Genomic DNA, 27260 nt, shown 5'->3' on the forward strand with positions numbered 1-27260 from the left:
ACATTGAGGCTCTTCAATTTTTTAGTTCCCGCTATACTTTACCCGCGGGCTGCCAGAGCCAGCCAGAGCGCATGCGTTTCTCTCATGTTGCCCCGACCACCGCGCGGCGCAGTTCGGTGCGCGTTCGGTTTTCTCTGGCCGAGTGGATTTTCGCCTGACAGAATTTTGTATGCTTTCTGGCTAGCAGATGAGAAAAGGGAACAATGGTCACTCGCCACCATCACTGGGGGGACTTGACGGATTGCACCGCGTTACCTTGAGAGCAACATCTCCGGAAACCTTGCCTAGCCGGTGTAGGACACTGAGCAGTATGCACATGGTTCTCGGTGGACCAAATGTCTCACGTTTTCTTAGATATTCCTTCAGTAGCCACATTAGGGGCCCAAAGTAGGCATTCGGTTGTAGATATACGTTGCGTTTCTTCATTTCGGTGCCCCACCCCACAGAAGAAAAAAAGAAAGACGTTGTGGCGCAGCGAATTGTCGCATGGTGAAAGTTCGATTTCATTACTTCTTTTGCGGAAAGGAAAGCAATGGGCCACGGGATGCTTCACTTGCCGGATACTCTTATTATATTATTCAATTATACGGACGCTACGAGCGCATTCCTGCTGTTGCCGTCACCCTCATGTTCTGTAGAAAGTCCAAAGGCAATAACATCGGGACCACGCGCCGCATACTGTATGTGCGAGTGAAAGCGTAGGGGGGTGGTGGCATGGATGGGCCAACGATGGTGGCTCAGTCCTGTGTGCGCAAAGGAGAAAAGCGGGGAGGAAGCGCGCCACCTTCCGTCGCGCGCGATACATCGGGAGGAGTGGACGGAATGGGGGTGGGATTTAGGATTCCGCGCAACATGCCTATTTGCCTTATTTGATGCATTATACACAGCGATTTTTTCTTAGATACGTAGATTTATTGGAGACTTATACGTATATTTAAATATCTTGTTGCGAGGTATTGTGTATACGTGCAGCGATCTTTGTTTCCAGTGACATTTTTTTGCCCTTTATCAATCTGTATCTTCGCATTTGCATATTCCATTGTATCTTCACATTTTTAATGTACGAGGCCAGTCAAATGAAAGTGTGTCTACCCACCGCACGCAATAATGGTTCAGTTCATTATCTGCGAGGCATGTGCATAGCACACAGGCATCTCTCATTTACAAAAGTGACAAGTAGGTATGAGGATAATTGTTCTTTAATGCTCTCATACACTTGGTTGAACATAGTTGCGTGGTGTAATGGACGCTCCAGAAGTTGAACAGCGTGGTGTCATGAGTTTTCTGACAGCTGAAGGTGTTTCTCTCCGAAAAATTAGTCACCGCATAGCTGCCGTGTACGTTGAACATTGCATTTCATTGGCCACTGAAGCGTTGGAGCAAACTGTTGAAAGAAGGACGTGAAAGTTGCAAAGGCGATCCAAGACCGGGCCAAAGCCACCATGCAATCACCCCCAACAAAACTGCAAAGGTTGACGAGCTGACGAGACATGAACGGAGGATAAGCATCGATAAACTGGCCGAGCGTGTGAACATTTGTCAGGGTTCCATTCACGCCACAATTCATGAACATCTCGGCTATCGGCTCTTGGGCGCGCAATAGATGCCCAAGATTGTGAACCACCGCCAGAAGAGGGAGAAGTTCGGCACTGCCTTGACTGATCTGATCCGGTATCACAATGAGGGTGACGACTTCTTGTCTGCAATTGTGATCGGGGACGAACCATGGTGCCACTACTACGAGCCTGAAACACGACGGCAACGATTACAGTGGAAACACTCGCATTCACCACCCCCAAGAAAGCAAAGCCCATCATTTCCACGAGAAAGGTGTTGTTGACTTTTTTTTTGGAATTGTCAGGGGCCATTACTGATAGAATTTGCTAATCTTGAGGGACTATCAATTTTTTCTGATATTGTGAAACGCGGGACCGACTACGTGTCGCAATCAAGAACAAACGACGTGGAAAATTGACGAATTGGGTCATTTTGTAGCGCGACAATGGCCGTCCCCGTGTCGTTGATGTGGTTAATATAAAACTGGCAAAGTAAAAGTGGGAAACGCTGCAATATCCGCCATACAGCTCAGATCTGTCGCCTTGCGACTTCCACATTTTGCGGCAACTGAAAAAAAACAGCACAAGGCAACCAGATTCTTTTTGGACGATGACGTGAAAGAGTCAGTTGCAGACTTTTTGGAGCAGCAACCCAAGGAGTTTTTTGAGGCAAGAATCACGCGACTCGGTATTCAATGGGACAAATACCTGATTGCGCGTGGAGCCTACTTTTAAATAAAGTACTCCGTTTGTCATATATTTGCATTGGATCACTTTTATTTAATTCACCCTCGTATCTTTTGCAGAACTCCTGCTTTTTATGCGTGCTCTCTGTTGCGACTATAATTTCGGTGCAATTACTCACGATACAGGACCGGTGACAGCTTGTCCTGCGTAATACATTGGAGCAAATGACAGCGCCATTGAGATTTTTCACTGGTCGTTGCATGTGTGCAAGAATGTAGACAAGGTTCTTGAATGACAAAGTTTTGTTAACATATTTGTCCTCAACTTGTTCATTTCATGACCTTTACATTTTTCATATCAACGGTATGCTTTGCTGGTTTCGAACTGATATAGTTCTAAAGTTGGTGTGATATTTTCTTTATTTATTGAATAGACAAAAACATGGAAGCATTGATATGAATTACTTTGGGCACAATTTTCAGCACATAAGAGTATATTCTTTAATAAAGAAAACTAACTATTTTACTTGTTCTGACAGTGCGCAGCGTTCAAGAATTCCGTTGCAGCATCTTTGGCAATGCCAATGCAGTTATTATTCATGTATTTGATCCCTCAACAAATTGCTTAAAAGGAAGCTTTAGCTCGGGCCCAATGTCGACGCAATCTATTCAGATACATGTAAAACGCAGAAACACTTTTCTGAGATAACCCCTGGATCGCTTCTATGAAATTTGTTGCATTTGAGAGAGAAAGTTGAATTCTAGTGCCTGTTGGAAGCGGAATTTTGATTTAGGGCGTGAATTTTTTGCTTATATTTTGAAAAATTCGAAAGTTTGAAAAAAAAAATAGAAGCATGATGTTTACAAACTAATAGGTTCGCATCAAGAACAGATATCACCTTTATGTAAACGGCATCTACTATAACAATCAAAGCGGACAAATTCCACTTTTTATATCTTTTTATATGTTTTATAGTTTATATCTTACGGTTACACTGTGCACAAGGGTGCTGCAAAAGCCATATTTCCATAATACTAAATTTTTTTTAGATTCATTTGTAACATATCAAGTGTGTCCGCTGTAGATGAACTATTAGGTGCACTTCACAGATTTGTGATATCATTTTTAATTGTTGAAATAGAGTTTTAAACTTGATAGTTTCGCTTTCTGGAAATGTGAAATTTTTGCCAATATTTAATAAAGAATTGAAACCTAACTAAAAAATTCGAAACAAACAGTCACTAGAATTTAAGCTTTTCTTTTAAATGCAACAAACCTCGTCAAATTTGGTGCAGTGGTTGCCGAGAAAAACTAATTCTCGTTCTACATGTATGTAGATAGGAGCACCTGAGCTAAAGCTTCCTCTTAAGGAGGAGGCCAAACTGCAATGTGAGCCCCCCCCACCTCAAACGAAATTTCTGGCTACGCCACTGTTCTGGACACTAATCACAAGGAAACATAGGCTCAATCAGAACGAATATTAATTCACCACTGCCATGAACGCCCTGGTCTTACAACTGAACCAAAAGATATAGAGCGTGCGCACCGCATATGGCTACGACGCACTACTAACCGCAAATTACCCATAATAGTGAAACTTTCATCCTTCAAAACTAAAGAATCTATTCTTTCAAAGAGCCCGAAACTAGAAGGCACTAACCTCAGCATTGGCAAAGATTTCACTCGTTCTGTTCGAACTGCATGAAAGAAGCTCGTCACCTTTATTAGGAGCAAATCTGTACCATTCCCACTGCGTTTCAAGACCTTGCACATTGAATTGCCGTGACACATCTCTGACAATGCAGCAGGAATTGTCAGACATATCATAGGAATCAGTATGCCATCAGCAAGCACGCCAACAGCCTCGTACAAATGCTAGATCGAACTTTTCGTTATATGTACTTTATACTAACATACTTAGTTTTCTTCCTAAGCACATGCTCCTGTGTAATCTATTGCAGTCATCTGGCAGCAGCATATTGATATTGACTGAAAAGAGGCTTAACTGACAACACTTAAGATACAGAGGCCCCAACTGACTTGCCAAACTTTTAATATTTTCTGTCATGACTACAGAAACTCACTTGGCGAAGGCGTACTCATGACGACTAACAAAGAGCTATCATGCTCTCTTAGCAGCATTACTTCACAACTTGAACCACTATGTGTAATGTGCCGTGCTCCACTCGAGAAACAGTAATACTCGGCCCGATAATACTCCAACCAAAACAGTGATACAGTAACACTGCCCGTGATCTCAGCTCGCTCATACACACCCCGTCGCAAATATTCTCCTCTATGGCAACTTCCCCAACAATGACTGCAGCTGAATCAAACATCACCAATCACGGGAAATACTGAAGCAAGGAAATTTGTCCACGTTTGCCTGAACTTTAACCTTAGCCAACTGGTAACCAAACCAACACGCATTACTACTGAACCTTTGAACATTTTAGACCCGACACAAACAACCCCGAAAACTTAAAATCTATCGCATACTTATGTGACATGAGTGATCGCAAAGTAATTCATACTACATTTAATTTCCTCCCCGAAACACGCCACATCTTCAGCAAAACAATTCGTTGGTACAAGGCCAATTACGATGCAATTAATAAGCAACTAAGATATCTCCGGCCTGCATTTGAATCCAGTCTTGATTCCCAAACAAAGACAGTTCCTGCCTGAGTTTGAATCCAGTCTCGATTCCAGAAGTCTTAATGATAAGTGGCTTATCTTTTAAGGACGAAATAATTGAGCTAATAAATTTATCTCCAAGATAAACTTCCTTGCCAATAAAAGCAAACGATGGCTTTCACAAAGCTTAAAAAACACAAAAAAAAACAATGTCTTTCATATTGCGAAACTTAATGGAAGTGCGTGCGCATGGGATAGGTACTATGCTGCAGAATACTCGTATTGAAATTCGAAATGCTAAAGAGACATTTATCACAGTGGCTTATGTAAAATTCTAACAAGTAACCATAGAAAATTCTGGGAAGTCATAAACCCGCAACCGACATACGACATTACACTTACGAATGATAATGGCGAGAAGGCGAGCAACGCTCATTGTACTGAAATGTTTAACATCACATTCTCATCCGTGTTTACTAAAAAAGCTGATTTAAGATTTCCTACGCCACCTACTACAACGTTACCAACGATGGCCCCAATGACTTTCTCTGTTGCTGGCATTTTGTCTCTCACCGAAAAAATTAAACTTTCGTCATTGGCTGGCGTAGACGAAATTAACTCCAAACTTTTAAAAAATACTAAACAAATTATGGCAGTGTATTTCTCAATGCTATTCTCACTGTTGCTTGAAACAGGAATTTTGCCAGACGACCGGAAAGTGGGAAAGGTCGTTCCGGTCCACAAATCAGGGAACAATCAACCTTAAACTACCGCCTCATTTCACTAACAAGCGTCCCATGCAAAATCATGCAACATATGTCATTTACTCTCACATAATGCACTTCCTGGACACAAACAATTTTTCATTGTTTCCAGCATGGTTTTCGTGAACTTTATTCTGTGAAACTTAACTGGCAATATTTATTCATGCCTTACATTCTAATCTTGACCTTCAGACTGGTACAATATTTTTGGACTTTGCTAAAACATTCAACGAAGTACTCCGCAAACGCCTCTTACTAAAGCTTGGCGTTGTTAACAAGCAGATGAGCGTGTTGATGTTGAACCTGCACCTTCACATTCTCGAATAGATTTCAGAATTTCTTAACTGTTCTCAGTTCGTCTCTATTAAAAATAAATGTTCTAGCTCCTTCTCAGCAACATCAGGCGTCCCCTAAGGGTCTGTCCTCGCACCCCTTCTGTTCCCAATATATTGTTGCGAAGAGGAAGCTCGATGCACAAATGTATTTAGAACTATTTACATGTGGAAAAGTTAGCAGTAATGGCGCAGGCTGGTACAAAGGTCACAGCTCCAGGAGACAGTCTACCCCTTCCTCCTCGTCTCCCTCTTGCCTGCACGGTCCTGTCCAAATGCACCGTAACAATATATTAACGACTTACCCAACCATACATCTTCCTATATCCTTATGTTTGCCAATGATTGCGTCATCCACCGCACAATTACTAACCTTCCTGATCAAAATGTGCTCCAAAATGACCTTAACCGTCCAGAGGAGTGGTGCAATCTTTGGCTAATGAAGCTTAATCCCACTAAATGCAAACTCATTTCATTTCAACACCAGCGTAATCCTTTGATTTTTTCATACGTAATCTCTAACTCCACTGTTCAACACGTCCACTCCTAGGAGTACTTTGGCATCACCCTATCCAGTTATCTTTTTTGGCGCGCACATTTCACCAAGGTCATATCATCAGCGAACAGATCTCTGTTTTTTTAAGCGTCATTTGCGTCACACCCCACAGTACATAAAAATTCTGGCGTATAATTTTCTAATCAGATCTAAACCATAATATGCGGCGCCCATCTGGAGTCCGCACCAGGTACATTTAACGAATTAGAATCCATGCAAAATCGTGCCACTAGGCTCATCTATTCTTCATACTCACATGACATAAGCGTATCATCCCTCAAACGCGAAACTGGTCTTCCAAACCTTTCTGTATGTCACCGCATCGCCAGCCTCTGTCTGCTCCACAAGTTTTTCCACAGCTTCCTCAATCATGCGCCCTACATCATCCCACCAACACGCATCTCCCACAGTACTACCCATCCGTATCAAATTGCACACTCATGTGCTCGCACTACCACCTTCACTGCCCCATTTTTTTCTTCGTAAAGCAGTGGACTGGAATGGCCTTCCTCGAGACATTGCAGCCATCATGTGCCTATCAACTTTTGCAGAAAGCGTCACAGCAGACTGTTCTGCATAAAGACTTATTTGCAACCTGCATCTGTTGGCCCGTCCCTTATGTAATACCCCTAAACGAGGGTCTTCAAGGTAATAAAGTGGTGAGTGATGTGATAAAGAGGTAGGCTTATGCTTTCTTTCGTAATAAATCGGATTCCCATATGCGGTTGGCTACAGAGCGTAGATACCATGGCCGCCGCAAGGTGCCACCACAAGTCCACTGGCTAAGCGCACTGCAGCTCGCTGAGGACAGCCGCGTTTGGCTTGTGCTTGTCGCGTCATAGGCACCAAAGACAGAAGCCGTGGTGTCTACGTTAACATCCAAAATGAAATTTCAAGTGCGCGCCACAATGAAATTTAGAAGGCGGAGCATTGTGGGCATGCCCTGTTGCACCTCAGGGGCGATCCCACCGTTAGCAACCAGTTTGTTGCATTGGTAGGCGATCCCACTGCTAGCGACCTGTCTCTTACGTATTCCAGGGTAGCGTACCGTACTGCTGCCGAGAAGTAGCGGCGCCTGCCTTTCGAGCTCGACCGACCTTTCCTTATTGGGTAGCGTGGCGTTGTCGGCGAGCTGCAGGCATCCGGTAGACCATGGCGACCGTGTAAGGGCGAGACGACGATTTGCTGACGGAATGCCTCAAGAGCATTAAAGAGAAAGAAGAAGAGCGTAAGCGCCTAGAGGAAAAAGAAGAGTGTAAGCGTCTAGAGGAAAAAGAAGAGCATAAGCACCTAGAGGAAAAAGAAGAGCACAAGCGCCTAAAGGAAAAAGAAGAGCGTGGACTGTAGAGATAGCTAGGCCAGCTGCGAACAAATTGGCACAGTTACCGCGCGTGTGCGTCGCATCTCATGGTAGCGAGGTCGTTAGCAAGGTACAGGATACTGCGGACTTGACAGACGCGAGCACCCATGTCGAGTCACATCTGCGTGCCGAAGTGAGATGCCAGCTGGACGATGCAGTTGAGAGTAGTTCTCGGGATGGCGAGCTTCATAGCTCCCGAGAGAACAACTGCATGGTTCAGGGATCGGTGCGGATCTCTACCAGTCTCTTCGGGGGCGTGGGTTCGAATCCCACCGCTGCCACCAGTTTGTTGCACCTCAGGGGCGATCCCATCGCTGCCACCAGTTTGTTGTGCTTCAGGGGCGATCCCACCATTGGCCACCAGTTTGTTGCGTTTGGAGGGCGATCCCACCGCTAGCACCCAGTTGTTGCACCTCAGGGGCGATCCCACCGTTAGCAACCAGTTTGTTGCATTGGTAGGCGATCCCACTGCTAGCGACCTGTCTCTTGCATACTCCAGGGTAGCGTACCATACTGCTGCCGAGAAGTAGCGGCGCCTGCCTTTCGAAGCTCAACCGACCTTTCCTTATTGGGTAGCGTGGCATTGTCGGCGAGCTGCAGGCATCCGGTAGACCATGGCGACCGAGCAAGGGCGAGACGAGGATTTGCTAGTGCGAAACTTGCACTGTTTATTCAAAGGTAGTTGAAAGAAAATAAGAAGAGCATGAAGTATCAAGTACGAAGTATATCAAAAGTACATTTCGGAGCCCCTTAAATAGGCTCTCTACAATCGTGTGGGTGGGATCTTGCTTCCGTCGATGACACGTGACAGGCACAGAGAGAAGGCCCCTCCTCCTGCAATACCAAGCACGGGAAAGAGAAGTCGATCCTTTTTTCGACCAATCCGGGGAGAGGGTCGGGTGAATGACCTCTTCGGCGCCGTGGGGTCCGGCCAAATAGAGGGGAAGGGAATGACGTAGCACCCACGGTGCCCGACCATGTAGAGGGTAAGGGGATGACGTAGCACCCGCGGTGCCCGACCAAGTAGAGGGGAAGGGGATGACGTAGCACCCACGGTGCCTGACCAAGTAGAAGGTAAGGGGATGACGTATGGCCCTTGGCATCCGGCCATACCTAACAGCCCATAGCCTTCACAGTGCAAGGCATTGAAGAAGGAACAGGAGCACAGCGGAGGCTGTGTGATTTTAGACTTTTACACAATAGTGTGCATGTGCTTATACTCCAACTTAGAAATTATTTTGCGCTGTGTAAAAACAACATGCGACAACACTTTATCTTTAAATATTGGTTGTGTTGGTTTATCGGATTTTTCAGTGCAAAAGCAACTCGGGCTGTCATGTGCCAGATAATTGTCTAGGTAAGATGATGCTGGGACACTCATAATAAAACTGGTATACACCTGGGCATAGACAAAAGAGACTAGAAAAGCGTTTGAGAATCAGTAAAGCTGGTCACAAGAGTGGACAGAATCAAGAAGCCGATAATTGGTACAAATGTTGAATCACACTCATGTGCAAGAACCCAGTGCTGCCTAAAAGTGCAAGAATATTCTGTGAAATGAGCCCATTCTCACCCAAATTTAAAATTGGGTGTAACAGTATGTGTTATTCTTATAATTCACTCAAGTGTTCTTTCTGTTAGCTCTGGGCACGTTAATAGAATGTGCTTAATGTGATTATTGTCAATGATTTCTGGCATTTACGGCCCAAATCGGTCGCATTTATTTTCCCAATAAGAAGTTGTGTGTAATAGAGCTCAGAAAACTGGTTCTTTTAGGCTGGAGATCATCAGATCAACTTTGCACATTATGTTTCACTGTGTGAGTCAGAAAAAAGCAAACATACAAGAGTTGTGCCAAAACTGACTAGAGCACATGTTGCCCCAGAAAAGCTCCAGAAGATGGGCGTCCGGCTTGCTACACAGGTAGTACCCTTAAAAACAGCGCTTACTATTTTTGGCTATTTTTAAACTAATTTATCAATGCACTTTTTTGCAGCTATTCAGCCTTGGAACAGCTATTGGCATCCACATATACAGAGAAGCCGGTGCTGAAGGCATGAGGGGTTCTGAGGGAACAGAAGCATTCACCAAATTGCTTAATGACCTGTTTGATGCCTAGAACATAAAGCTACCTGAGAGAAGCATCAAAAGCCATTAAAGGAAATACAGGCAAGCCAAAGTACCTTTCCATGCAAGTTGATGCTTATTTACTGACCTTTTACCTTTCTTTCACGTCATCAAAGACTTCTTAGAAATATTGAATGTCACAGAAAAGAATGCGCTGGAGAAAGGTCTCAAGTCTTTGCAACTAACCATGGAGTCCTTGCTTGTTACCTTGTTGTCAACATTTGTCATCACTGTGTTCTTACTGGATCAGGGTGCACACTATGTTTTGACGGCAAAGTTGAACCAGCATCCCGTCGATAGTGACAACGTTATCGGTGCTGGTTTATGAGTGTTGAAGTGATGAAGTTGCTTGTAGCCTAACTTTTCAGGTGCCACTTCAGACTTGTCCGTTCATTCAGAAGGGGGTGAATCTTACCTTACTGTGGTGAATTTCACTCAAATATTCCGCCTTCTGAGCTTGTAGACTCCTATAAAGACTGCTATGCATGGCAGTGTGCAAGGTGTACTGGGGAACGTGCTTTGTCAGCATACAGGACACACTGAGGTGGACGAGAGAGTTTCACTGTGCCAAACATGCCTCCTTGCGTGAACGCATAGAAGAAAAGCTACTGGAGATGATGTCAGAAACAGCCAGGGAACCTGGAGAGCAGGACGGCGATCACTCCTACTTCACATAGGAAGTGGATGATGCTATTGTCTACTACTTAAGTGGATATGCTGTGCACAAATTTTAAAAGCGCAAATCATGCCTTCTGTGCTTAGAAGACATAAGCAGTCCAGTGCCCGTTGTTGGCTGTGATGCATATCTGACGACTTAAAGAAGTTTCAAGGAAGCCTGCATGAAACATCCTACAGCTAAGATTTTGAGTGTGATGAAACTTGTAAATGATGTAGTTTCTGTCAAACTGGATGAGGCTGGTGCCTGTGAAAACTTTTGGAAGGTGCTAGAACAGCTTGAACAGTGCAGCTTTGCTCGCTTGGGCTATGCAGATCACATGCCAGCATTCGCATGCCAGATATTGACTTTGTCATAGTGACAAGAATGCACTTTTTCTCCTTAGATTTTAACCATAGGTTAAAAAGCAAGGAAAAGCTGGCTGTAGCAAACAAAAAAACCACGTCTCTTGTAGCTCGGGCTGTTGAAAAGTGGTTCCCAGTTGATGTTTATTGCACTGATTCAATAAATTGTTTACAATTTAACTTTTGTTGTTCTCCTCATTTTTCACATTTTATAGACTTAAAAATGGCGAGCTTTCCCTGAAGTAGCTCAGTATCTTGCGTTTAATAAATGCATATCCTAACAGTGAGCGTTCTGGAACAAACGAGTGGTTCTAAGCTTTAGGTTTCCCTATTTTTGGCGGCATCAGATACGTATTTTACGTGGCCCACCACTAACATGCAATTTTATACAAAACGGAATGAAAAAGAACAGGAGCCCAATGAACACTAACAGCTGAATGGATAGGAGTCCCACGTAGCAGTAGCTAGATTCAGGCATCGCAGTTGCACCTCTGCTGTGTGGCATCGCTCTAGTGGCTAAAACAATGTGCTAGTCGTGCACTGGAAATAACATTTGCTCACTATCTTGAAAATAACTCCCCTTACTCATAATCACCTGTGTAAATTGTGTTTAACACAGGATGCAGGCTTCGTAATGATGATGCGACCGGGCCAATGGTGCAAGAAGCGCCATATTGCAAACAGGAACCAAAGGGGGCCACATTTTGCCGCCGCATCCCGGCGGAGTTTACTAAGTAATCTAATAACGTTGGGTGGTGTGACGTCATTGCTCGCTGATAAAAACCCGCATGCTTGCTTCAACGGTTCTCTCTGTCACAGTGAAATAAAAATTTGCTGAACTGGGGGGGGGGGAGGGGGGCGTGCAGGGGGAGAGCTGAGCGCATCATTCTGAAGTGGGACGCCAAGAACAGGCAGCCAGGGTGTCAGGAGAACAATGAATTGTTCGTTGACCGGGCCTTGCCACAAGGGTGACCTTTCCTAATGTCAGGGTTTTGTCCCTGAGCATCCTCTCTCAGAGATTGGCCGAGTTGGTTCAAAACACCATCTGGTCACATACCATATCATCTGTCATGGTACCGAAGTTGCAGTGCTGCGCTTGTCTTTTTAGGGCATGTAAAAACTGTTCAAATGGTTTCACCTCACCCTGAAGACGCAAATGAAAGACATACTTTTTGTGGATTTCGTTTTGTTGCTCCACGAAATAGTCTTCGAACTTGGCAATCACGATGGCGTAGTCTTCCTTGTTTTCTTCCTCGGTGAACACGAAGTTGTTGAAAATGTCCGAAGCTTCCTCCCCGGCCACACTGAGCAGTAGCGCCATCTTTACCGCCTCTAATCTTGGCTTGTCGGTGCATACTGTGGCTTGAAGAAAAAACTTGAACTTCTGGCAAAATAGCTTTCAGTTTCTTCCTCCATCAGCTGTCAACTGCAGTGATTCAGGCAGCCTTAGGTGCTCCATGGTGTCAGTCCTCACGTTCAGCTGGCCCTGGAACCTTTCGCTGTGGCTGGTCAGCTTCATCCCACTTCTGAAACCATGTATCATTCTCGAGTGGGACACCGTGAACAGACAGCCAGGGTGTCAGGAGAACAATCAATCTCGTGGTTTATTCCGGGCTGTTATTCATAGCAGTAGGTGGAAGGGGTTAGTGCAGGTAGAGGGAAAGAGCAATGAAGTGTCTATAGATAGCTGGCGCGCTTTGAACTGATATGATACAATGAGAGAGTAAAAGCAGAGTATAAAAATAGCATCGTGCAGCATAGCAACCCGGGGGGGTGGTCGGAGCGTAGCGGGGGAGAAGGAGCGGCGCAGCGAGGACACAGGTGGTGTGATGTCATTGCTCGATAAAAACTAGCATGCTCATTTCGGTAGTCCCCTTTCTCGCAGTGAAACAAAAATTATGCATGGTTCTGCTATCGCGAACACCAAACACCAGCAGAGCTGTGGGAAGCCCAGCAAAGGTTAGACTAAGTGTGCAGTTTCGCACTATTTTACTGGCCTTCCCGCAGCTCCGCTAGTCTCTGGTGTTTGCGATAGCAGAGCCGCGCATAATTTTTTGCATCATATTTTGAATATATTTAGCCTTACAAAAGTGAGAGGTAGCAACATGGCGGCACTTTTATGCTTGGCACTTTTTTCACCCCCAGTTCTCCTCTAAAGTTAGTATACTAACTCTCTGGGGTCTTCAATGCGGCAGCCGTGCGCACATTGAGCCTGTGTGCCAGCGTGCAATATGTTGGCAGCACTTTCGAAGTGCACAGTTTACTGAAATCATTACTTTGTTGCGCGCGTTTCGCAGAAGTGAGATCTAGCAACGTTATGCCTTCAAAAGCATAGACGTGTTTTGCATACGGCTGAAAAAATCAGTACAAATTGTGCACTGTAAAAAAAAAATTCTTTTGAGTTTTCAAAGATGCTTTGCGATGGGAGAAATCAGCTCATAATATAAAATGGCAGTACACAGAACTCACAACTGCATCATTTGTAAACATAACTTCAAAGCAGTTTTCTTCGAAAACACCTATCACCGTATAATCAATGGTGAAGTTGTGGAAATACCCCATGATCAGTCAGCCGAACCTGACACAGGAGGCAATGTTTCCGTATGTGCAAAAAAACTATACGGAATGGAAAGAAAGCTCTGTAAAAAGGAATTTGTGTGAACTAGTGCTACTGACTTTCAGAGAGCGCACCACGTTGCTTGCCATGGTAAGTCAGTGTGCCTAGTCACTGGCATTTCGCTGCCGAGTCCAACGTTGCAGGTTCAATCCTGGCCACGACGCCTGCGTTCCGACGGGGACGGAATGCAAAATGCTCGTGTACCATGCACTGGGTGCACGTTAAAGAAACTCAGATGGTCAAAATTAATCCGAAGCCTCTGCTAATGCATGCCTGCCCTAATTAAATTGCGGTTTTAGCATGTAAAGCCACAGAATCTAATTTTAATTTATAACAATTGTGGGGATGCGCCTCTCTCACGCGTCCCCTGATATCTTGTTTTCCCGCATAGCTCCTGGTTCTTGCAGTGCGGCGTTGCCGCGTGGCCTGGCGCCCGCGGCGGTCGGAGTGGTTGAAGCGCAGTGCGAGAGATGGCGCGAGTGTTGCACTGCTAACGCCGCCTCACGGCGGGGTTACTTGGGGGCGCAAGGGAGAACACGCTGGGGCTCTTTGGTGGCAGATCAGCAAGCAGCATGGATGTTCCGCACGTGCGCCGATCTATGCTTCTGTGAGACCGTCTCACGAGGCCTCCTTCGAACGCGCCACCGTTCGCGTGACCGTACGCGCAAACGACCAGGCGTTGGGATCCAGCATGGGTGCGAACATATTCGCTCGCTATTCGGTAGCAGTGAGTCGGACTTCTAGATTTGTCGTGCGTTCATCGGCATGTTTTGTGGATAGCAACTGGCCTAGCAGGCATTGATCTATGAAAGGTGCAATAAATGCCCTTGTGATTGTTTGCACTACTGTGTTGCCATTCCTTTGTCCCAAGAGCACGGGTGTGAGAACCCCACACAATCCATGTCACGGCTGTTGCTCATGGCAAGAACTAAGAGCAAGGTGAAGATGAGCAACAATGTGGGTGCACTGACATTGTTTATTGCTGAGCAGGTTTTTCTGTAGACAGTGCACATACTTAACCAATGGAATGAACTGAACACTACAACACAGATCACTTAAGGAGAGATGTGGGTCTTAGACCAAAAATTTTTTAAAATCTTTGTTATTCGAGGTATAGTGCCGAAAACTTGCACAAACGTGTAATGCTATGTGCTTATTTTGAATATAAGGTCTATATTCATTAACTCCCTTGGTTCAAGTTATATGCAAGCTTCATTCAATTACCTTCTGCAAAGATTTGCAAAATATCTGTTCCTTATATTTCGCTAAATAGTTTATCAATGGCTTCTGTATGACTCAAGGAATGCAATAAGACCAACATCAGTGCTCAGCCTTACCTAGAATGCGAGTTGTGAGGCATTGAACTTGAAACTCTAAAGTGTTCTTTCTGATGCCTAATTTTGGAATCTTGCAGCTCTAGTTCTAGTTAAGGCAGAGCAATAAAGTTTGTCTTATTGCATTCCTTAAATCATATAAAAGCCACTGACACCCTGTTTAGTGAGTGCAGGAATTAAAATTTTGCAAATCTTTTCAAAAAATAATTTAACCCTTTAGTCAATGACACAAATATACGGCAGCGTGAACAAGTACAAAAATGGTCGATGCCGTATATTTACGGCGCCGTCTGTACGCATATAGTACGAAGTGCAGCGCTGGCGTAGAGGTAGAACATCCGCCTCGCATGAAAGAGGACCGTGATTCGAACCCTGGTGCTGTGCAATTTTCCACTGGATAAAAAAAATCCGCGTGTTGATAAACTAATAGCATAACAGGCCTCAAGTGCGGCCTCACCCCAGTGACGAGAACCAGTAACGCACTCCCTCACCAGAGCAGGATTGGCCACCCTGGTGCAGTACTCAGCCACAACATCCCATATGAATACAACAAACCCCGGCCCTCAGTTCCCAGCAGCTGCGAAGCAACTGACCACGGCGGCGGTCAGACCTGTCACGCAGCAGAGGGTGCTGAGAATCCCTGGGTCCAGACAGGCCGCCATTGGAATCTGAACCTGGCAACGTTTAACGCTAAAACGTTATCTAGTGAGGGGAGTCTAGCAGTGCTATTGGAGGAATTAAAGAGCAGTAAATGGGCTATAATAGGGCTCAGTGAAGTTAAGAAGACAAAACAAGCATATATAGTGCTAAACAGCGGGCACATCCTGTGCTACTAGGGCTTAGCGAAGAGACGAGAACTAGGAGTCGGATTCCCGATTAATAAGGACATGGCTGGTAACATACAGGAATTCTATGGCATTAACAAGAGGGTGGCAGGTCTTCTTGTGAAATTTAATAAGAGGTACAAATTGAAGGTCGTACAGGTCTACACCCCTACATCCAGTCATGATGACCAGGAAGTCGAAAGCTTCTATGAAGACGTGGAATCGGCGATGGGTAAAGTGAAAACAAAATACACAATACTGATAGCCGACTTCAATGCCAGGGTAGGCAAGAAGCAGGCTGGAGACAAGTCAGTGGGGGAATATGGCATAGGCACTAGAACAGGGGAGAGTTATTAGTAGAGTTTGCAGAACAAAATAATGTACAGATAATGAATGCCTTCTTCCGCAAGCTGGACAGCCGAAAGTGGACATGGAGGAGCCCGAATGGCGAGACTAGAAATGGGATCATACAAGATGTGGATGTGCTTGGCAACGTGCGCTGCAGTGACCATAGGATGGTAAGAACTCGAATTAGCCTAGACTTGAGGAGGGAACTAAACAAACTGGTACATAAGAAGTCGACCAATGAGCTAGTGCTAAGCGGGAAAATACAAGAATTATGGATAAAGCTACAGAACAGGTATTCAGCTTTAACTCAGGAAGAAGACCTTAGTGTTGAAACAATGAATGCCAATCTTACGGGCATCATTAAGGAGTATGCAATAGAAGTCAGTGGTAACTCTGTTAGACAGGATACCAGTAAGCTATCGCAGGAGACAAAAGATCTGATCAAGAAACTCCAATGTATGAAAGCCTCTAACCCTACAGGTAGAATATAACTGGCAGAACTTCCGAAGTTAATCAACAAGCGTAAGACAGCTGACATAAGGAAGTATAATATGGATAGAATTGAATATGCTCTCAGGAACGAAGGAAGCCTAAAAACAGCGAAGAAGAAACTAGGAATCGGCAAGAATCAGATGTATGCGTTAAGAGACAAAGCCGGCAATATCATTACTAATATGGATGAGATAGTTCAAGTGGCTGAGGAGTTCTATAGAGATTTATACAGTACCAGTGGCACCCACGACGATAATGGAAGAGAGAATAGTCTAGAGGAATTTGAAATCCCACAAGTAAGACTGGAAGAAGTAAAGAAAGCCCTGGGAGCTATCCAAAGGGGGAAGGCAGCTGGGGAGGATCAGGTAACAGCAGATTTGTTGAAGGATGGTGGGAAGATTGTTCCAGAAAAACTGGCCACCCTGTATACGCAATGCGTCATGACTTCGAGTGTACCGGAATCTTGGAGGAACGCTAACATAACCCTAATCCATAAGAAAGGGGACGCCAAAGACTCGAAAAATTATAGACCGATCAGCTTACTGTCCGTTGCCTACAAAGTATTTACTAAGGTAATCGCAAATAGAATCAGGAACACCTTAGACATCTGTCAAGCAAAGCACCAGGCAGGATTCCGTAAAGGCTACTCAACAATAGACCATATTCACACTATCAATCAGGTGATAGAGAAATGTGCGGAATATAACCAACCCTTATATATAGCTTTCATTGATTACGAGACACCGTTTTATTCTGTCAAAACAGCAGCAGTCATGGAGGCTTAGGGAATCAGGGCGTAGATGAGCCATATGTAAAAATACTGAAAGACATGTATAGCGGCTCCACAGCCACCGTAGTCCTCCATAAAGAAAGCAACAAAATCCCAATAAAGAAAGGCGTCTGGCAGGGAGATACAATCTCTCCAATGCTATTCACAGCATGCTTACAGGAGGTATTCAGAGACCTGGATTGGGAAGAATTTGGGATAAAAGTTAATAGAGAATACCTTAGTAACTTGCGATTCACTGATGACATTGCCTTGCTTAGTAACTCAGCAGACCAATTGCAATGCATGCTCACTGACCTGGAGAGGCAAAGCAGAACAGTGGGTCTAAATATTAATCTGCAGAAAACTAAAGTAATGTTTAACAGTCTCGGAAGAGAACAGCAATTTACAATAGGTAGCGAGGCACTGGAAGTGGTAAGGGAATACATCTACTTAGGGCAGGCAGTGACGGCCGATCCGAATTATGAGACAGAAATAATCAGAAGAATAAGAATGGGCTGAGGTGCGTTTGGCAGGCATTCTCAGCTCATGAACAGCAGGTTGCCATTATCCCTCAAGAGAAAAGTGTATAATAGCTGTGTCTTACCAGTACTCACCTACGGGGCAGAAACTAGGAGGCTTACGAAAAGGGTTTTACTTAAATTGAGGACGACGCAACAAGCTATGGAAAGAAGAATGATGGGTGTAACGTTAAGGAATAAGAAACGAGCAGATTGGGTGAAGTAACCAACGCGAGTTGATGACGTCTTAGTTGAAATCAAGAAAAAGAAATGGGCATGAGAAGGACATGTAGTGAGGAGGGAAGATAGCCGATGGTCATTAAGGGTTACACACTGGATTCCAAGCGAAGGGAAGCGTAGCAGGGGGTGGCAGAAAGTAAGGTGGGCGGATGAGATTAAGAAGTTTGCAGGGACGACGTGGCCACAATTAGTACATGGCCGGGGTAATTGGAGAAGTATGGGAGAGACCTTTGCCCTGCAGTGGGCGTAACTAGGCTGCTGATGATGAAGATGTACGTTTAAGAAGTGTGCCAATTTCCTAACTTTTCCTTTTCTGTCATGTGCTGCCACTATGTGGGAATACAGGGAATTTTTTTCGCGCTCCTCGCTCTCTCAGTTTTCGTTGCATGGTTTGTTTGCTCCCTTGTCTTAGCGCTAGTTTGCTTGAAACCGCCCGTTTTAATCCGCGGGCGGTTTCGGCTTCTTGCGCTTGCAAAACTGATGGCTATCTTGTTACTAATTGCTCAAAGGGCAACCACCTGTCTCTCACTCGTTTAGTGCTCACAGGGGTGCGCATAGGAAGGATGCTGTCGTGCATGCGTTTACGTTGCTTCTTTGTCACAAGTTTTGTTTTTTGACAGGCACACAACCACACAGTTTTCTTGAGTGTCCGTACCTAGGCAGTTCTATTACACTATGGATGTACATATTAGTGTAAAAGCAGAAACATTCGAGTCTTGCGAAATATCCTCGTGTGCGCATTTTCAAAGCCTTGAACTATGTGTATAACAGGGCATCAAATTTTTTATTTTTGTAAGTTTATTTCCTTTCTTATTGTCGTTATTCATGAATGAAGAGTACATATATACCAACTCAAGATATTTTTTCTCACTTTACGGTCACCCTAGAAAAATTATGGTGAATCCTTTCCGAAACAAGTCCCGAAAAAGAATTGGAATCTGCAATAAAAAATTCGACCCTGGTAAGTCGCATATGATGAAAAAATCGACCCTCAAAGGATTAAAGGAAGCTCGCATAAATTTAGACCCAATGGAGACCAGAAAAAATGGACTGCATTTTCAAAATAAGCACATAACATTACATAAATGTACATGTTTTCAGCACATCTCAAGGAATAATTTTTTTTAAAGCCCACCTCCCCTCTTAAAACGAGAGAAGGAAACACACAAGAAAAAAAAATGTAAAGAGGTCAAACAAGAACAGTGCACCACTCAGCTATCACGCATAATCTTAGGATATTTCTCTTCGCATGCTATTCCAGGCCGATTGAGACAACTTGAGCTTGCCTTTTATATATGATATGCTTCAGTACTTCTCAGTTGGTTAAGGTGGTGCAAAACAATTTTTGCGTGGTGGCAAAGCATTTCCAAATGCAACATCGCAGTTAAGAATTTCTTTTGTTGCAGATGATGCGATTGCTGTATAAGTTTAAAGTAAAACAGGAATACTAACAGTACTTTTATCCACTACTCAGCTTTAACGTCATATCCGATGAGTGACAAAAAAAAAAAAGATGCATTGTGTGTCATAGAGATCATCATCAGCCTATTTTAATGCGTAAGCATTCTTTGGCATGCATCCTAGCTCGTCATGCAAAAAGTGCAATGCCTTCTATTGCACAAAAATGCATAATTTGCCAAGACATTTAATTATTATAATAGTATAAATGTAGATTATTGGTACCTTTATAGGCAATAAGGAACAATTGAAAATAAAATGATCATAGAGAAAACCCATATGATCAGGTTTATGCATACCCATAAGGATACATAGCACTCCATAGAAAACGCATGGTGAAGCTTACAGTGGGGATGGCCCAACTTGAATTTTGGGGTTGGGCAGACTTGAAATTTGGGAATGGATGAACTTAAATTTAGGGGAGGGCCTACCTAAATTTTGGGATTGATGAAGTGAAATTTGTGTTTGGGCCAACTTGAAATTTAGGGGTGGCTCAACTGAAATTTTTGAGTGGGCAAACTTAAATCTGTGGGTGGGCCAACTGAAATTTGGGGGTGAACAAACTGAAATCGGGGGGTAGGCTTACGCATACTTAGACAACTCCAGAGGAGTTTCTGAATACTTCTCATGTCCACTGCAAGACAAAGGCCCCTCCCAGCGATCTCCTATTACCCCTGTCTCACGCTAGCCGATTCCAACTTGCGCCTGTAGGTTTCCTCATTTCATCAGCCCCATTTCATTTTCTGTCGTCCTCGACTGCACTGCTCTTTCTTGGCATCTAACTCTAATGGTGCATCGGTTATCTGCCCAATGATTTACATGGCTTGCCCAGCTCTATTTTAAAGCGAAGCTTTCCTCGCCTTTTTCTTCAACTTTTCTACTGCTGCTGCTTCTGTTGCTGTCTTGCACGCCACTTCAGGAGGAGGATGTTCAGAGCATGCATGCACATGGCGTAGCATGTGCACAATGCCCTCTGGAGCTCCCTGGGCGTCATCACACCACTCTCTTGACAGCTGTAATTATCCCTGACCCCACCCAGTGCCAGTGCAGGAACTGCAGCACTTACCTTTCCACTAACATTCAACAGTCCAGAGGGGAGGCATACAGAATGGTAGCGAGAAGGTAGGGAGAGGAGGTATAGAATGGGTAGAACCAACGCAGCCACGAAACAAGTGAATGACAGCCTTGCCACTCTTCGTTAGCAGTTCCCATGCATGGGAGGAGGGAAAAGGCAGTGTGAAAAGGCAAGGAAACACTACTGCTAGACATGACGGTGGTTGCAAAATAACTGGATAAATTTGGACTAAAGGTATGGTACGACGAGTTTCTGCTATTTCTGAAAAATAAACACCATGCAAATTTGTGATGCAGACAAATAACGCATGAAGTACAGATGCAAAAATACATTAAAGCACCACAGTGTCCAGGTGACACTACGGAAGCGATCACACATGAAATTAGCACTTCTATGCCAGCCACGGTATCTTCTTTCTGGCAACGGCATTGCTCGAGGTCGCGGGTTCGATCCTGACGATGGCAGCCACCTTTCGACAAAGTACAAAAGCGTTTGTGCGCTTAGATTTAGGTGCTTGTTAAAGAACCCCAGGGGGTCAAATTACCGTATTTACTCGCATAATGATCGCACTTTTTTGTCAGAAAAAATTGACGCAAATTCAGGGGTGCGATCATTACGCGAGTTAAATTTCCCGCGGAAAAAAAAAATTTTTTTTTCGTCCCGCGTTTGCTGCGGGATGCGAGTGCGGGACACCAAAACAAAAATGGCGGCCGGCGTAGCAAGCCGAACGCGCCGAACGCCAACGTTACTAGACTAGGTTCAGTTTTCAAACTCCCGTGACTGCGTGGACCCACCACCCATCTCGTGGCGCTGCTGTCGCACTTTGCTCGGTCAGAGCGGCGCGGACAGGGCGACGAAGCACTGTCCGTTGTTTATGCGTTTTGGCGCGTTGTATATATGCGTGTTTTGTTGCAGTCTCGGTGCATTTTTGCGACACTCTTATGCGTTTTAAATGCCCTGTGGGTTTTGAAGAGTTTACGGGCCGTATCATCCAATTTTATTTACTGACGCGAATGCATATTTATGCACCGTTCCTGCAGCGATAACTTACTTTGAATGTGCAAGTCTGCTCGCAAGGGAGCAAATCTCACGTAGGTTTCAACATTGCACTTGTGAATGCGGTGCTCTGATGAAAGAAATAGTGCTAGCTTCATTTTTTTTATCCCGAAATGAAGCGCTGAGAGTGTGTATATACCGTGTTTCCCAGCTAACTTCAGCCAGAGTTTTAAAATATGCGAATGCTGCGTAGCTGGGCACAACCAAGGTAATGTTTGCCGTAGCTTTGAGATATTCAAATTATAAATCCGCCCAGTTAGGTAATGCGTAGTTAATTCATTATTAATTAAAAGTTATCCAAAAATTGTTAGTGTACTTCTTAATTCACTAATGAATAAATTAGTTCATCTATTTATGTAATTCGTTGCCACCACCAAAGGTCCAGGTTTCAACGACCGTGGGTTCGAGTGCCTTAACTCTATTTTAATTAACTGTGCCTTAATTAACTTCGCCTAATTCACTGAGCCTTGACTGGCCTCGTGAACTGCCTCGATTGGTTCGCTTGGGCTCCCGTGACTTTCTTGGACCATCGTGTGGTCGCGCTAACATCGCCTCATGCGTTCGCATTATTATTTAATTAGTACTAAGCAGCAACAGCTGATTACAACTACTAATCAGCTACTTACAGCTACTCATCAGCAACAGCTGATTAATATAGAGCGCAGTGGACGGCCGGGGCTGCTGCGGCTCTGGACTAAGGACTCCACAGCGCACTCTGGGGCAGCGCAGCAGCATTTTCACAGCTACGTAAAGTTTTTTAATCAATCTCCTAAACGCGAGACTATACAAACATTTAAAGACGCATCGGTGAAAACACTTGCTGAGTACGTAAGTTGTGAAGTCTGAGGACTCAAGCCCCTTCGCCAACGCAGAGCTGCGCCCGCGTAGAGCTACTTGCGGTGCTCCCGCCCTCTGGCGGCAAACCAAGACAAGGGGCCACCCGCGATGTATGGCGCCTACGGAGAGTTTGACAACTGAACCTAGTCTAGTAACGTTGCCGAACGCGATCTTTTTTTTTTTTCTTCTCGTGAGTACATTACGTGCATTGAAGCAGTTTCTTCCGTGTCAGTGATGAATAGTATCGTTAATATCGGCAAGTTTGCGGCAATAACGTAGCCATGTCCACTTTGAGGGGACAGAAACAGATGGGCGCGCTTAGCTGCCAGTGAAGAAACGCATGGCCGGCGTGCTGCGGAAACTACGGCATCTGTTTTCACTACTACCCTAACACGGCACGTTTCCGCTAAGGGTGGGCGAATATCTTAGCTGTGTTACAAACCTCGGCGTATGAATAGGGTACACTTTTAACGTATCAGTGTAAACGTGGCTACTATCATTGCCGCGCGCGATTTGTTGCGTGCTCACGAGTGCAGATGAAAAGAATCGAAAGGCGCCTTTTTTGTTTTTGTTGTCTTCAACCATTATAAAGCCTACCCATAATAAAAGCAAGTTTGGTTGTACCTCTTGTTGCCATGGAAGTGCGGAAAGTGATGAAAGTAATAAAATGAGGCATCTACTTAAGCATGTTTGGTGCGTGCAGACAAGTCGTTCGCGTAGCATTCGACAGATGGTAAGCGCGATCATTATTAGCTAGACTTGGCACACGACATATCGCTGCGGCAAGTTCAGGGTGCGATCATTACACGGGAAATGAAAAAAATCGAATTTTGACGACAAAATTCAGGGGTGCGATCATTACGCGAGTGCGTTCATTATGCGAGTAAATACGGTAATCCTTAGTCCGCCACTACGGGGCGCCTCGTGATCAGATTGTGATTTTGGCACATACAGACCCATAATTCAATTAATGTTTAACACTTCTGCAACGATGCAATGTGCCATGTGAGGCAGTGAAAGTGCTAACCTTCTTCGAGATTATAAACAATGTCATACAACAATGCTTCAAGCAAACATGTCTCGCTGTGTGTTCTGTGTACTACGCAGACAAACCACAGTGATGCATGCAGGGTAACATTTAATGTCAATTCAACATTCCCATATTGGACTAAACACTGAAGGAGTTAAACATTCGCTGTCAACATCACCGCAAATTATTGTCGCTCAAAGCAAACAGCACAGAAAGCTTCACTAATGTCGATTCCCACAGTTCGTGAGCTCCACATAATATTTTTCTCCTAATGTCAACTAGAATATAGGCTATTCCCGTTTTCTCTCTGATCCATACTATTCTCTTCCCGTCTCTAAGCGTTACATTTTTCGTTCCATCACTTCTAACAAAGTCCTTAATGTGCTGTCGAGCTTCATTGTTAAAGGGCCCCTCACCAGACCCCATAGCAAATTTTGGTTACATGTTGAAAGTTGTTACGTGTCCTCTAGGGAGCGTTCTGCTGCAAAAATTGTTCAAATTGGCTCAATAATAGCCAAGATAGAAATATTTCAGTGCCGTGAATCCATGATTTCAGGAGGCAAGCTCCACTGCATAGCGAGACACTGTCTCCACTCACCTTGTCTAGCCTCCGCAAGCAAATTCCTTCCCCGTGTTCTCCCATACCAGACCTGAAGGATTGCGTGATGCATACATCATGGGCCCCGCCTTCAATTTTTTTTTCTCCTCGCTTTCTTTTTTTTTGCGGCGCTATGCATGAGCTGTTGTGATTGTCTGGTTTCACGCAGTGCACGATTTTACATGCTGTGCACAAGGACACATGACTAGGGGTATAATTCAGTGCTACATGAATACTGAGGCAGAACAAGTGGATCGCAGGGCATGATCACGTGCTGAAACACGGAGAAAATGGCATAGTTTTGGTACCTCCGCACGTGACTGCACCACTGTGCGAACAAGCAGACGAAGCGGAAGTACATCTCCCTTGCTTCAGTGCAAAGTAAAACAAAAAGCATGCAGACATTCCGTTTGTGTGCTTATCATTTCTCTAAACTTCAATATGTCAATTCAAGAAACAGATCATGCAAATAACAGATGATGCCTTGAACAATTCTCGAATTCACATGTCACCAGGAGCGACGTCACACTGCGGACCCGAGTATGTTACCGTCCAGCTTGGAGCGCAGCGGCCGCAAGGAGAAGGGAAAACAGCATTTGGATTGAAATTTCAGACCTTTCCGCGGTACATAGTGATGTACTAATGCTTTGCAAACATGATTATTGGCCCGCAATCTATGTTCTTGTCAGCTCAAGATGGCCAGACCTGGTGAGGCGCCCTTTAACATCCAAGTTCCTGCCCCATACATTAGCACTGGTAGAATGCACTGATTGTACACCTTTCTTTTCAATGATACTGGTAAGCTCCCAGTCTCCTGACCTGCTGCATGCATTCCAACCCATTTTTAATATTCTGCATGTTTCCTTCTTGTTTCTCAATTTCCTTCGTCCCCTATATCTAAGATGAACGTACCCTTGCACAGGCACTAGAGGCTGGCTGGCGATCATGAATTCTCGTTCCCTTGCCAGGTTATTGAGAATTACCTTTGTCTTGCTGCACACTAACCTTCAACCCTACTATTACACTTTCTCGGTTAAGGTCCTCAATAATATGTTCGAATTCATCGCCAACGTTATTGAACAATGTCATCAATGTCCTCTTAAAACCAGAAGTTTGCAGATTACATTGCCTGCACGATTTGGGTTCGTGACTAGATTACATTGCACAGTTTTTTAAAAAAGAAGACCTCAGAAAGAAAGCCAAGCCTGGTGGTAGTAGTATTCAAGTAATAGTAGTTTAAGTGGTAGAAATTTTCGCTATGATTTGCAGTTTATGAAGACGCTGCACCGGTATGGGGAATCTGAATTAACAAAAGAGAATCCTTGTTTCTGTGTGGGAAGTGTGTACACCTCCACACCGTGTTACCTTAACTGCAGAGTAAAGTCAGTTCATCTACCCTTTGCATCGGCTATTTACTGCTGGGGAGCAAACTCTGACACTGATTTTTTCAGGTTTTCCCTGAGCACTTTTTCAAAATTCCCTGAATGAGCCAGAACTTTGTTTTATGTCAAGACAGGCTGACACCATGTTGCCCGATGTAGTCAATCTCTTGTAAGCATGTTGAAACAAAAAAATGACTTAATTCAATTTGAATACTAAGGAGTAATATCTATCTTATTTAAAAAGAAAACAGAAGGAAGGTGTAAGTAAAATGCCGCAGCGCTTGCTCAGACAGCCAATCAGAGGCTCTTGTGTACTCGTCGTGCAAGATGGCGAAAGGGCAAGTTGTATCGCTGCTTTTCTGGTTCCCTGCGTTTGCGCCTTGCATGGTGGGCCTTCTCCCGCAGTGTTGCCGTGATAAAGCGGCAGAATTCGCCTTTTGTCGTAAAGCTCGAAATCATAAATCGGATTGAACGCAATGAGAAGTCGGATGTCCCCGCAGCGTGCAAGATTCAGAGGAGCACTCTCGGCACGATTAGGGCTAATGCGGCCAAACTCGCGACCAGGTACCCGTGGCGCCTGACGCGTACGCACGGCACTGTGCGTACGCATCATACGTGCGGTTTTCGCGTGCTCGGTGACAACTATAAATTCTGATGAATGCAACGAAGCGATTGCCCGTGTTGCCGAAGTTTGGAGCGAGCTGTCAGAATTTCCGGAAGCTGTTGACGAATCAATGGTGGACGAGTTTGTGAGTGCAGATGACAGTGTTGCAATTTCTTTCTCTATGGTGTTGCGACAACAAGAGTGCCCAAAAACGAAGACTACATCGCCAACATCGTACCGAGCACAAATTAAAGTGCGCACAATGAGGAAAGCAACGACGGTCCTTTGCCCACAGCCTCCGAAGTGATTGGTGCACTCGCACTAGTCCGGTGCTTCTGCGTGAATGCGGAAGGTTGCGGCCTCAGCTGCTCAGACTCCTTTTGACAATGTGGGGGAAGTGCATGCGTTGCAGGCAGCTAAATTGCCCAAGCAGAAGAAAATGCAGGACTAATTCATGCGTAACTAAGCTAGTTTCATCAATGAAGTGATTTTATAAATGGCATGTGCTTTTATGACATCAATTATTTAGCAGGCTTATATAGAATTATGTTCTATATCGAACTGATAGGCTTTTTTTTTGTGAGTTCGATCTAACCGGGTTCAACTGTACGAATGAAAAGCAAATGCATACATAAGTAAATATTTTTGAATACGAGCTATTTCTATCAACAGATAGCAAGCTCATCGGTACGAGACCTGAACTTTGTGACAACTAAGATTCTCTCTCAGCAGCTGGGAAGTCAACCTCAACTGTCCTGACATACTCTCAGCCTATACACAACATCTTAGCGTTGGGTTTCCCTGCTTTAAAGAGTTTATTTTGGTTTGGATGAGGGCCACCTGCATCTCGGCGTCAGCCAACACTGTTTTTTTTTGAGCTCAAGCTCCTTTAAAGCAGCGGCGGCACGCTTCCTTTCCCGTTAATTCCTTAGTGTGTCGGTCCTTTCTGTTCTCATCCTCCTTCTGCCATGCTTTCACCCAATGGATCATTTGAAGCATCCTCTTAGTCAGTAGCACAGTCAACGTCCCGATTTTTCGG

At 44.6% G+C, this 27260-nt stretch overlaps 1 protein-coding gene across 9 annotated transcripts in view; it reads right to left on the minus strand.

Moving 5' to 3' along the window:
- Positions 1 to 27260, minus strand: part of Der-2 (Derlin 2) — a 70310-nt gene that overhangs the window by 2557 nt on the left and 40493 nt on the right. For 6 of the 9 annotated variants that reach the window (XM_070534662.1, XM_070534667.1, XM_070534663.1 and 3 more), the window contains one exon: positions 6143 to 6243. The exons of the other annotated variants lie outside the window; for them this stretch is intronic. In XM_070534662.1, the coding sequence (XP_070390763.1) occupies positions 6143 to 6243 (101 nt within the window). The remainder of the gene's footprint in view (positions 1 to 6142; positions 6244 to 27260) is intronic. 9 annotated transcript variants of the gene reach the window in all.

The sequence above is a fragment of the Dermacentor albipictus genome, chromosome 2 (genome assembly GCF_038994185.2).
Source record: "Dermacentor albipictus isolate Rhodes 1998 colony chromosome 2, USDA_Dalb.pri_finalv2, whole genome shotgun sequence".
Lineage (NCBI taxonomy): Eukaryota > Metazoa > Arthropoda > Arachnida > Ixodida > Ixodidae > Dermacentor > Dermacentor albipictus.